General features: G+C 47.2%; 1 protein-coding gene across 1 annotated transcript; it reads left to right on the forward strand.

Annotated features, from left to right (window-relative positions):
* The first annotated feature begins 1,520 nt into the window (after positions 1 to 1,520).
* col1a2 (collagen, type I, alpha 2) lies at positions 1,521 to 11,549 on the forward strand. Its single transcript, XM_061982525.2, has 48 exons — positions 1,521 to 1,616; positions 1,758 to 1,841; positions 1,963 to 2,019; positions 2,103 to 2,147; positions 2,217 to 2,270; positions 2,348 to 2,401; positions 2,465 to 2,518; positions 2,600 to 2,653; positions 2,748 to 2,801; positions 2,892 to 2,936; positions 3,014 to 3,112; positions 3,186 to 3,239; positions 3,321 to 3,419; positions 3,577 to 3,621; positions 3,723 to 3,821; positions 3,899 to 3,952; positions 4,033 to 4,140; positions 4,220 to 4,273; positions 4,352 to 4,450; positions 4,653 to 4,706; positions 4,796 to 4,894; positions 5,350 to 5,403; positions 5,482 to 5,535; positions 5,633 to 5,686; positions 5,857 to 5,910; positions 5,985 to 6,029; positions 6,111 to 6,209; positions 6,329 to 6,436; positions 6,524 to 6,577; positions 6,664 to 6,717; positions 6,884 to 6,937; positions 7,022 to 7,075; positions 7,186 to 7,293; positions 7,412 to 7,465; positions 7,665 to 7,718; positions 8,082 to 8,243; positions 8,311 to 8,418; positions 8,505 to 8,612; positions 8,687 to 8,740; positions 8,817 to 8,924; positions 8,997 to 9,050; positions 9,128 to 9,235; positions 9,872 to 9,925; positions 10,019 to 10,126; positions 10,199 to 10,442; positions 10,517 to 10,701; positions 10,783 to 11,025; positions 11,115 to 11,549. Exons 3-48 carry the CDS (start codon positions 2,017 to 2,019, stop codon positions 11,259 to 11,261), a joined length of 3,810 nt encoding a protein of 1,269 aa, XP_061838509.2. The 5' UTR covers positions 1,521 to 1,616; positions 1,758 to 1,841; positions 1,963 to 2,016; the 3' UTR covers positions 11,262 to 11,549.
* Positions 11,550 to 11,855: the final 306 nt, after the last annotated feature.

The raw sequence follows: 11,855 nt of genomic DNA on the forward strand, positions 1-11,855 counted from the left end.
TACCAACCTCGTCATGTCCGTTGTGTCCTGAGCAAGACACTTCACCCTTGCTCCTGATGGGTGCTGGTAGCGCCTTGCATGGCAGCTCCCTCCATCAGTGTGTGAATGTGTGTGTGAATGGGTAAATGTGGAAGTAGTGTCAAAGCGCTTTGAGTACCTTGAAGGTAGAAAAGCGCTATACAAGTACAACCCATTTATCATTTATTTATATATATGCTGTTAAATGTAAATTTAGCACATTTAAACTATCAACTACCAATTAGCGCAACAGTCTGACGTCACCTGGTATGCCCATTGGCGCCACCTTGTGGTGCAGATAGCACACGACACTTCAGAGTTCACTGGGAGGTCTTGTATTGCTGAAAGCCATCCAGTATCATCTGGTCCATATTCAAAGATGCATCATATTGCAGCACTGTGAGACATAACACATGCATTAGCACCATTTTAAACAGATTTATCGCCCAAATGGCATTTGACAAGATACATTCATCAAATGTTGTCCAACGGTGTAGTTGTTGTTTGCAGGCTGACTATGCATGCATCTACAAGGATTATTCATGTTCAGGACTGTTAGCCGGTCTGGAATGCTTGGATTTGCATTGTTGTTGAGAACATTTTGAAGTAGACTCCTGCAACAAGCACATTCCAAACATTTGGTGGTTCACATGCAGGAAATAGGATAGTTTCTTAACAGCAGGTTTTTGTTGCTCTAAAGTTGCTTGTGTTCTAACGGAATATTCCCTTTTCTCCCCTCCCGCTGCCTCTTCTTCACCTGCCCGTGGCCGCAGACTCGGTTAGTACATGCATGCATGCAAACATCAAACACAAAGGGGATTTCGAGTAAGCGTTACCTTCCGAAGGAGACCTCTCTGACGGTCCTGAACAATTTGAGCAATCTCAAGGAGTTGCAAACTTGTGCCCCCTCTCGCCCAAAGTTATTCCTCCCATCTGTCCTCGGTGTAGGTGAGGGTCCGATTGGCTAATGGCTGTCAGTGAAAGCTGAGGCGCCCACTTGGGGCCTGCATGGCACAAAGGAGCCTTTCTAAGGGGCAGCAGACTTCCTCATCATTTTACATTCAGGGATGGGATCTGATCTGAGACCAGCTAAACAAGCGTATCCACATTGAAACTCACAATTGAGATTGCCCAAACTTGTCAGCAGCATCTTCACTCCAATGCATTATTAGCACACTAAAGCGCTCGCAAGTGGACTCTCATGCTCGCCAGTGCACATGTGCATTGCATCTGAGTGATCCTTGAGCATTATTCTACGGTCACACATGAAGACTGAAGAAATACATTTCAATGACATGTATTTATCTTCTTGTCTTATCTTGGGCAGAATGAAGGTGAGCACATAATCTCATTACACCTGACTGCACGGCATAAGCAGAGCCAAGACGAGGTCAAAGGGCACTGAAAATGTGTCCTAACTCGCTTGTGCAAGTTTGTTTCTATATATCTGTATATGATCGCGTCCAGTGTGCTTTACTCTGGGCTTTTGAGTAGCTAAGAAAGGAAAGTGGAGAGACATCTGCTAAGTACTTGATGCTGACTGAGTGCTTTTCCTGCTGCAGGGCCCCCGAGGAGACAAAGGACCTCGAGGTGACCGGGTGAGTTCAATTTAATTCAATCAGTTGAATCGCTAAAAGTGGACTTTTTGGGCGTTGGACCTAGACTTTGTTGATCTTCCAACCTCATTAGCTGTGCTCATTTATGACAACAACTCACGGCCATGTTTCTCTCTTCTCCAGGGTCCCCAGGGACCTAATGGAAAAGATGGAAAACCCGGACTCCCCGGCCCCGCTGGCCCCCCTGGTCCCCCTGGACTTGGAGGAGTAAGTTGACCTTATATTTGGAGGGCAAAAATACTTTTGTGTGCGATCACCTGGTGCAAACTTGCAATGCACCTGTCTATACTAAAATACTTTATTTGACACCATTTTTTGTCCTTTGCAGAACTTTGCTGCTCAGTATGATGGCGTTAAGGCTCCTGATCCCGGTCCTGGACCCATGGTAAGGAGCCCTCTATGAAACGTAGAAATATTGCAGCACATGACACTGTTTGTTGAACCACACTCATGATTCCTTCTTCTCAGGGTATGATGGGAAACAGAGGCCCTCCCGGACCTCCTGGACCCCCTGTAAGTTTACTCAAGTCCCAGTTGAACCTGACTGTGACTGACTGTTACATATCTTATTTGTCATGACAGGGTCCTCAGGGACACACCGGACACCCTGGTGAGCCCGGAGAGCCCGGACAGACTGTGAGATATTTTCTTATTGCAAAACAACCCCAAATCACTTCTTATGCTTTGGAGAACACTGATTATTTTTGTCTCAGGGACCCGTTGGTCCTCGTGGCCCCCCTGGACCTCCTGGCAAAGTTGGAGAGGACGTAAGTAAACATTTTCTCAACGATAAATACCATCTTGAATTAAATGGATTTGTTCACTTCCAGGGTAACAATGGCAGACCTGGCAAGCCCGGAGACAGAGGTGTCCCCGGTTCTCAGGTATAAGTCCCACACCTCAGCAGACAATTAACTCTCATTTAAAGAACTCCTCTCACAAATATTGTGTGTTATTAACTGCAGGGTGCTCGTGGATTCCCCGGAACCCCTGGACTTCCTGGAATGAAGGGACACAGAGTGAGTCAAACGCTGACCAAAAAAATCAATAGTCAAATAACTCAGGCACATAAATCAAAATGGCTTCCCTATCATTGCCTCTTGCTTTCTGCAGGGTTACAATGGCTTGGATGGACGCAAGGGAGAGGCCGGTTCCGCTGGAGCCAAGGTGAGAAAGCAGCGATCAATAGACAATAATCATCCTAATGCTGGTTCCTTTTCTGGTATTTTACCGTTTTCTCTTTCCTCCTCCTTCCAGGGTGAGTCCGGTGCCCATGGAGCTGCTGGAAGACCCGGACTGGTTGTAAGTGTCGCTTCCAGTATGGACGCCCAACATGCCCACAGGTGTTATTGTCTCTCACGCGCTCCACACCAATCTAGGGACCTCGCGGTCTGTCTGGTGAGAGAGGTCGTGCTGGCCCTGCTGGCCCTGCTGGTGCTCGGGGTGCCGATGGCAACACCGGACCCGCTGGTGCTGCTGTAAGTAGCTTTGTAGAGTAAAAAGAAAAAAGAAAATTTTGGGGCGATGCATTACGACATTTTCTCTCCACAGGGACCCGTTGGTGCTGCCGGTGCCCCAGGCTTCCCCGGCGGTCCCGGACCCAAGGTAGGTCTCTCATTCTCTCTCTCACTGGTTGATGCGATCACCTGTACATATATTGATCACAATGCATTTGCTCATTGACAGGGAGAGGTTGGAGCTGCTGGTGCCTCCGGTCCCTCTGGACCTCAGGGAGCAAGAGGAGAGCCTGGTGCCAATGGTGCTGTTGGCCCCGTCGGTCCCGTTGTAAGTACACTTTTTAATTGTATTCTTATCATTCAGAAATGTTCCCTTGTCTTTTCACTGACATTGAGCTGATACATATACAATTTGATTTAAACTGTGTTATTTACGAGTATACTGAGTTGTTTGTCTTATTATCAAAACATTTCTTCTCCCCTAGGGTAACCCTGGTGCTAATGGCCTCAATGGAGCCAAGGGAGCTACTGTAAGTGTTCCGAATATCTTCCTCACGTGACTCATATGCAAATAATTTTGGGTTCACATTGGTATTCTGCGAAGTGGTTCTCAAATTGGTGTCGTTTTTAGGGTACCGCTGGTGCTGCTGGAGCCCCTGGTTTCCCTGGACCTAGAGGAGGACCTGGACCTCAGGGACCTCAGGGTGCCGCTGGTCCCAGAGGCTTGGCTGTGAGTTCACTTGCACACAGAAACACACCTACATAATCATTGTGTATTGGTATTGAACGCTTCCGGTTGTGTTTCAGGGAGATCCTGGTGTTCAGGGTGTGAAGGGAGATGTTGGTGCCAAGGGCGAGCCTGTACGTTGGAATCACTTCCATGTTTTATGACAGTATTATTTAATGTTATGTCTGGATAATTAAATATCTTTATTCTACAGGGCAGCGCCGGACCACAGGGAGCCTCTGGTTCTCAGGGTGAGGAGGGCAAACGTGGACCCACTGGCGAGGTTGGTGCCAGCGGCCCTGCTGGTGCCCGTGGATCCAGAGTGAGTGGTGCTACCAACATCGGCAGCCATCTTTTTCTTGTCTTCACCTCTGACAGTGGCGTGGTCGTGTCTCCTCTAGGGCTCTCCCGGTAGCCGTGGAATGCCCGGTGTTGAGGGACGAGTCGGCCCAATTGTAAGTGGGGCATCACACATGACGTAAAAACCTGCGCCTCAGTTTTATGACGTACCTCCTGGTTCATGTCGCGTATAGGGCATGCCTGGTGCTCGTGGTGCCAGTGGTTCTGCCGGATCTCGCGGAGCCCCTGGAGATGCTGGCCGTGCTGGTGAGCCCGGACCTGCTGGTCTTAGGGTGAGTACTAAAATAGATATCCTCCAAAGAACCAGGGTCCTCGGCAGTGGACATTTGTGTTATGCATAACACAAATGTTATGTATTTCTGAGAATAGAAATACACCAAAAACAAATGTCCACTGCGGACTGTAGCTCTGGTGCCACAAATCGATGGCTCATCAACATTGGCTCATCAACATTCTACTTCTACATCCCAACAGGGTCTGCCAGGAAGCCCAGGAAGCTCTGGACCCACAGGAAAAGAGGGACCTTCTGTGAGTGAACTTAGAGAAAGTTTGATTTATCAGTTTAATCCTTTCTACTTGTGATAACGATTTTCATTACTTCCCGTTTCCTTCTGTAGGGTCCTGCTGGACAAGATGGCCGCACCGGTCCTCCCGGCCCAACTGGACCAAGAGGCCAGCCCGGAAACATCGGCTTCCCTGGACCCAAGGGAGCTGCTGTGAGTAGAAACAAGAACTAGATATGCTATATGAAACTGGTAATGTTCATCAATAAAGCACGTCATATTTTTTAATATATGTACACCTTCTTTCAATTTTGACAGAAAATATGCATGGACTGCAGGCAATTGTGTATCTTACAAACAATTTTATATTGTCATAAATTCCAAACATTTTTTTTTGGTCGAATGAAAATAAATGCTTAAATATCTGCTTGATTTATCATTTCAAAGCAAGTTAGCCATAACTTTGCATGTGAAAAAAATTATGCTAAAATATATCATGAGGCGATTATACACGAACAGTCATACATTTTCACTCTTACAAGCAGCCATTTTTCTGGCTCGTCTATAAAAACGAGGTTGACAAATAAGAGCAGTATATAAATGAGAGGAGCATATCTATGGACAATGCATAATAAATGTCAACTAAGTCACATGTTTACCTCTTTTAGGGTGAGCCCGGCAAACCTGGAGACAAGGGAGCTACCGGAGCGACTGGACTGAGAGTAAGTCAGATGACTGACTTGGTGTAATATGAATTATGAAGAAGTAGTTATTGAATTGTGCGATGCCTCATTGTGTAGGGCGTCCCTGGACCTGATGGCAACAATGGAGCTACTGGCCCCATGGGAGTTACTGTAAGTATTCTTGTGGTTTAAAGCTTTTATTTTGATCATGATGTGCTATCGTACTTGGTACGTTTTTTTAATAGTGCTTTGCTCTTTCTGACTGCAGGGCGGTCCTGGTGAGAAGGGAGAGCAAGGACCATCTGGAGCTCCTGGTTTCCAGGTTTGTTGGGAGCCTTCAGTCAACGTTACCTTTGTCTCATTTATCTCTATAGATGGAATCAAATTAGGTTTTTTGCATGAATCAATTGTAAACAAGGGTGTAAACATGTTCAAAATAAGCTAAACAATGACCACGATTCGGCACCAAAGTTGTCACTTGAAATTTTTTAGGGTCTGTCTGGTCCCGCTGGTGGTGCTGGAGAGGCTGGCAAGCCCGGAGACAGAGTAAGTAGTCCTAATAAACAATATTTCATACAGCTTAAATAACCAGCTAACCAACCTGATGCGTCCTCCAACAGGGTATCCCCGGAGACCAAGGAGTCGCTGGACCCGCTGGTGCCAAAGTATGTGCTTTATTTTCCCGAGCATCACAATGACGATAACCACCGAGCCTTCCACTGACTCGCCTGTGTGCGTTCTTGCAGGGCGAGCGCGGTAACCCCGGTGCTGCTGGATCTTCTGGACCTCAGGGACCTATGGGAGCACGTGGACCTGCTGGAGCTCCTGGTGCTGATGGTGGCAAGGTAAGATAGGTTGTGGTAAACTAGAGAGGTCAAAGGTGAAGAGGAGGAGGCCCGACTCTTGGTTGTGCTTCAGTATGAATTGAAGTAACATAATGAGTTTTTTTCATATCCAATTCCAGGGAGAGCCTGGCGTTGCTGGACTTGCTGGTGGCCCTGGACACCAAGGAGCTGGTGGCATGCCCGGAGAACGTGGAGCTGCTGGTCCCCCCGGAGTCAAGGGAGAGAAGGTCTTCACCAAATAACAAAAAAATGGATCTTCCATAGGACTTTAGTGGTATGTTGGGTTTCAACTTGTTTTCTTCATTCTCGCACAGGGAGAGGCTGGACACAAAGGACCCGACGGCAATCACGGCAGAGATGGTGCCCGTGTAAGCACATTTCTCATCTTCAAGCTCTTCATACACAATTGTCAAGAGTGCAGGTTTATAATCTCCCCACCCTTCCTGTGTTCTAGGGTCCCCAAGGACCCATTGGACCTCCTGGACCCACGGGAGCCAATGGTGACAAGGCAAGTTGACCACAGAACCTACTGGAATGTTTTAGACATAAAGATCATCTCATATAAGCATAAAATATTCAAGAACCAAGAAGTTGCATTCATATCTCATAGTTTTGGTTTCAAACTGTCAATATATACTCGTATTAGTACACTTCATTGTAAGTCTCATTTGCAGGGTGAGTCTGGATCCTTCGGACCCTCTGGCCCAGCTGGAGTCCGTGGTGCCCCTGTAAGTTGCGATTGTTAAAAAAAATTCAACCTTTGTGTTGTTTTGAAATATATTGCTGAGTGGGGTTGTTGTTTCTGAGCATAGGGCGAGCGTGGAGAGGTTGGACCTGCTGGAGCCCCTGGATTCGCTGGACCCCCTGTAAGCCAACACACTTATAGATTCCTATCAAAGATGTTGAACAGGAAACACTTGTACTGTATACGTTATCAGAAACTATAGTCAAACCTTGCTACTGCTCCACCTTACAGGGCGCTAACGGTCAGACCGGAGCAAGAGGAGAGCGTGGACCTGCTGGAGGAAAGGGAGATGTTGGCCCCTCTGGCCCTGCTGGCCCCGCTGGACAATCTGGACCTTCTGTTAGTATACCATTGATGAATTTTTAGACCAATGTTTTTTTTCTTGGAATTGTGCAGATGTCATTAAGTCATAAGGCGCCGATACGGAATTAAATGTGATTATTTACCTGCCTTGCAGGGTCCTTCCGGACCTAGTGGACCCACTGGTGGCCGTGGAGACAATGGTCCTCCCGTGAGTATTAAAACATTCAGTATATATAATTTGCTGCACTGCAGGATTTGTTCATATATCCCTCAGAAATACATTGTGTTCACTCACTCATATGACGACTACTTGTAACAGCTAGTTTTCATGTGAATGTCAGTTTGGTTCTTATTAGTTGAATTTTCTATTTTGAGGAAAGACTGAGCTTTTACTTTTTTGTTGTTAGGGTCTGGCTGGTTTCCCTGGACCTGCTGGCAGAGCTGGACCTGCTGGACCTGCTGTGAGTACATTTTAGATCACTGACACTAATCACACAAAAGGAAGACAATGGTACTTCAACCTATGCGGCTCTTAACTCAAACCACTTGTATCTAAAATCAAATCAGAGTATTCCTCTCAGTACTGTCTTCGTTCCAGTGGCTGGAAAACAAAGTAATGTCCATCTCTAGCTGTAAGCTATTGCTATTGTGTGGCATTCGCAACACAAACTAATGGCGGGTATGCTTGTAACTCATATGTTTGCTTGCAATTTAAAGCATAACAATTAGCCGAGGGCGACAACTCCTATCTCAAAACACTCTTAAGATGAGGTACCGCTGTACACACGTTTGACACATCCTCCTCTTCCCTTCTCCACTCTAAGGGTATTGTCGGCCCCCCTGGCCCTGCTGGTCCCGCTGGTAAGGATGGTCCTCGTGGTCTCCGTGGCGACCCAGGTCCCGCTGGTCAAAGCGGAGAGCAGGGTATGGTCGGAGCTCCCGGTCCTGCTGGAGAGAAGGGTTCTTCCGGAGAGTCGGGTCCTGCTGTAAGTTGGAATGCACTCACTCACCAAATGTCGTCCGTAATCATAATTCATTCTGTTTTGGGCTTAGGGTGCTCCTGGTCCTTCTGGAACATCTGGACCTCTTGGACTTCAAGGATTTGTTGGTCTTCCTGGAGCTAGAGGAGATCGTGGTACTCCTGGCGGTCCCGGTGGTGTTGTAAGTGTTGTTTTCTGACACTAAAACGTCTCTCTGCAGCATCTTTGGGACAAGTAATCAAATTCCTTCATTTTGACACATCATAGGGAGAGCCTGGTAGAGTTGGACCTGCTGGTGCCGCTGGACCTCGTGGTGCCCCTGGCAACATTGGCATGCCTGGTATGACCGGACCTCAAGGAGAGGCTGGACGTGAGGTACTGAGCTCTATTCAGTTCCATCTTGTTTTGATCAGGGCTTGGTGTTAACATGTATGCTGTCTAATTCACAGGGTAGTTCTGGTAACGATGGACCTCCTGGTCGTCCTGGTGCTCCTGGACTCAAGGTATTGTCCTCTCCCTACCTAATGTACAGAAAATACTCTGTTCTTACCTTAACCTGCCATCTTCTGATGTTTTCAGGGAGATCGTGGTGACCCTGGTCCCGCTGGTGCCCTCGGACTGGCTGGTGCTCCCGGACCTGCTGGACCAAGTGGAGCCTCTGGAAGACCTGGAAACCGTGGAGATGCTGTATGTTTTCCCACAGCAAGGTTTTTGTTCAACAGATTTCTGACAATTGATGATGTCTGTCTGTATCTATAGGGCCACTCAGGCCATGCTGGAGCTGCTGGAGCCGCTGGAGCCAGAGGTGCTGCTGTAAGTAGAGCCTAGAATCTAAAGATAATTTTATGTATCATTGTGCTCCAACAACAAGGTATATGTACATGTTCTAGGGACCCGCTGGTGTCCGTGGAGAGAAGGGCGTTGGTGGAGACAGAGGAGACAGAGGAATGAAGGGTCTTCGTGGACACCCTGGTCTCCAGGGAATTCAAGGACCTTCTGTAAGCTTTAGCATGAAGCTAAACCAGGGCTTATCAACTGACAAGCCGAGAATGACACCGTACGGGTGGTTCAAAACTTGGGAAACAAACATTTTTGCCGCAAATTCGTAACAAAAACTAGAGTGCTCCTGTTGTAAAGAGGAACTTGGACCATGTAAACCCATTCAAAGATCCTTGCATTGACACATGAACCTTGCAGCAAACATAGAACATTGGGGTCCTAATTTGTGATTTACATAACTGAGGCGTTCCTCGAGGCTCTCTTTAAAGTCCTCTTCTTTTGGGCAGTTTTCTGTGATTCATGTAACTAAGGTGTTGCTGTAGCTTGTAGGATTCAGATGCATGGATCTTTGACATGCTTTTTTTGCAGAAGGTCTTTAAAAACAGCAGAGCGCTTCTGTAACTCTGACAAAAAATACAGCAAAATCAAATATCCACTGTAAAGGACACTGGTTCTCCAGAATATACAAAATAAGACTAATAGTCACGGATGAAGTTTGCCTCTCAGTCAATAGATTTATGGAAATGTGGCCCCCAAAACACTACAGTTGAATATCCCTAAGGTAGACTGTAGCTCGTATTGTTTATAATTGCTTACCTTGGAATCACTGCATTGTCATGTCATGCTCCTTCCAGGGAGCCCCTGGTGACACCGGAGCTGCTGGTCCTAATGGACAATCTGGACCTAGAGTAAGTGAAATGTTCTGATCCCTGGTCTGTTTTCACATATGTACTTGACTTTGATATTGCTCAGCATAACACAATGTTTGTCTCCCTCTTCAGGGCCCTGCCGGACCCCACGGACCCCCTGGTAAGGATGGTAGAGCTGGTGCCCATGGTAGCATTGGCCCTGCTGGTCCTCGTGGACCCCCTGGACACATCGGCCCTGTTGTAAGTAAATCTTCTAAAAGCTGACACACGTTTTATATTCAGCATATCAAAGCCTTATCTTTTCTCCATTAGGGTCCCGTTGGACCTGCTGGTCTGCCTGGACCTGCTGGCCCTGCTGGTGGCGGATATGATCTTTCCGGCTATGATGAGTACAGAGCTGATCAGCCCGCCATGAGAGCTAAGGATTACGAAGTCGACGCCACCATCAAGTCCCTGAACACTCAGATCGAGAACCTGCTCACCCCTGAGGGATCCAGGAAGAACCCCGCCCGCACTTGCCGCGACATCAAGCTGGGCCACCCCGAATGGACCAACGGTCAGTTGAAAACCTTCTCGAAATTAGAAATTAATCGTGCAGCGAAACCAATCGACTGTCTTGCTTCCCTGCAGGATTTTACTGGATCGACCCTAACCAGGGTTGCATCAACGATGCCATCAAGGTTTTCTGTAACTTCGACTCCCGTGAGACTTGCATCCATGCCCACCCCGAGAGCATCGCCAAGAAGAACTGGTACAGAAGCACGGAGAGCATGAAGCACGTGTGGTTCGGAGAGACCATCAACGGCGGTACCGAGGTGAGCTGAATAACTTTAGGGTTTATCGTCGCACCGCGGTCCAATTTTCAGAAAGTTACATGGCTACGTCTTTTTTTGCAGTTCACCTACAACGACGAGACCCTCAGCCCACAGAGCATGGCCACCCAGCTGGCTTTCATGCGCCTGCTGTCCAACCATGCTAGCCAGAACATCACCTACCACTGCAAGAACAGCGTCGCCTACATGGACGCCGAGACCGGCAACCTGAAGAAAGCCGTGGTTCTTGGCGGCTCCAACGATGTGGAGCTGAGGGCCGAGGGCAACAGCCGCTTCACTTTCTCCATTCTGGAGGACGGTTGCACTGTAAGTATCGTTAGTCTCGTAGTTACCCCTAGCTTTGCTGAGCATCATATTGAAACCAAGTCTTTTTTTTTCTCGTCTACCCCCCGCAGAGACACACTGGTGAGTGGAGCAAGACAGTGATTGAGTACAGAACGAATAAACCATCTCGCCTGCCCATCCTCGACATTGCACCTTTGGACATTGGTGGAGCTGATCAGGAGTTTGGTTTGGACATTGGCCCAGTCTGTTTCAAATAAGTAGACTCATGATAAATTAACACCCCAAAAGAGAGAAAGAACGAAAAAAAAAGAAATCTCTGCCCTTTCTTTTCGTGTTTTTGTTTTTTTTAAATGCTGATTTCTCACTGCGCATCCACTTGCTTAAGATGGGCAACTATCGGAGAGGACTGAACGGACTGAAAGGAGCGATCGTGCAATGCAAATGAATACAGCAACCCAAAGGGACGCGGGAAAACACCTTGTTGTGGGACATCATGTCATCCTTTTGTAAAAAATCAAAGAAGTGTAATAAAAACGCTGAAAGTACGCATCACTTTGTGGTCTTTGTATATCTTCCAAAGAGGAGGTTTAAAACCACAATTTCCATGAAAATAAGGTTTGAACTACCTCATGCATGTACTTAGATAGGCAAAAACCCGGGTCCACAACAGAGATGTTTGAGCTTTTAATGCTTCAATGGAAAGGTGCTCGGTAACTTGAAGTAGAGATCAATGGTGCTAAAATTGTGGACAAAACCACTGGATTCTGTATTCCTTTGTATTGACCTTGGAGGAGTCTTGCATTGGTCCTCTGATACTCCCACTTTAAGTAGGTGGAATACTTCTCAACCTG

This window comes from Nerophis lumbriciformis, linkage group LG21, assembly GCF_033978685.3.
Source record: "Nerophis lumbriciformis linkage group LG21, RoL_Nlum_v2.1, whole genome shotgun sequence".
Taxonomy (NCBI): Eukaryota; Metazoa; Chordata; class Actinopteri; order Syngnathiformes; family Syngnathidae; genus Nerophis; species Nerophis lumbriciformis.

What these genes read in the sequence shown, in the direction of transcription:
- col1a2 (XM_061982525.2), top strand. An exon ending in CCGGACCCGCTGGTGCTGCT is followed by an intron (nt 3,113 to 3,185) that starts GTAAGTAGCTTT and finishes TTCTCTCCACAG; the next exon opens with GGACCCGTTGGTGCTGCCGG. An exon ending in CTGGCGGTCCCGGTGGTGTT is followed by an intron (nt 8,419 to 8,504) that starts GTAAGTGTTGTT and finishes GACACATCATAG; the next exon opens with GGAGAGCCTGGTAGAGTTGG.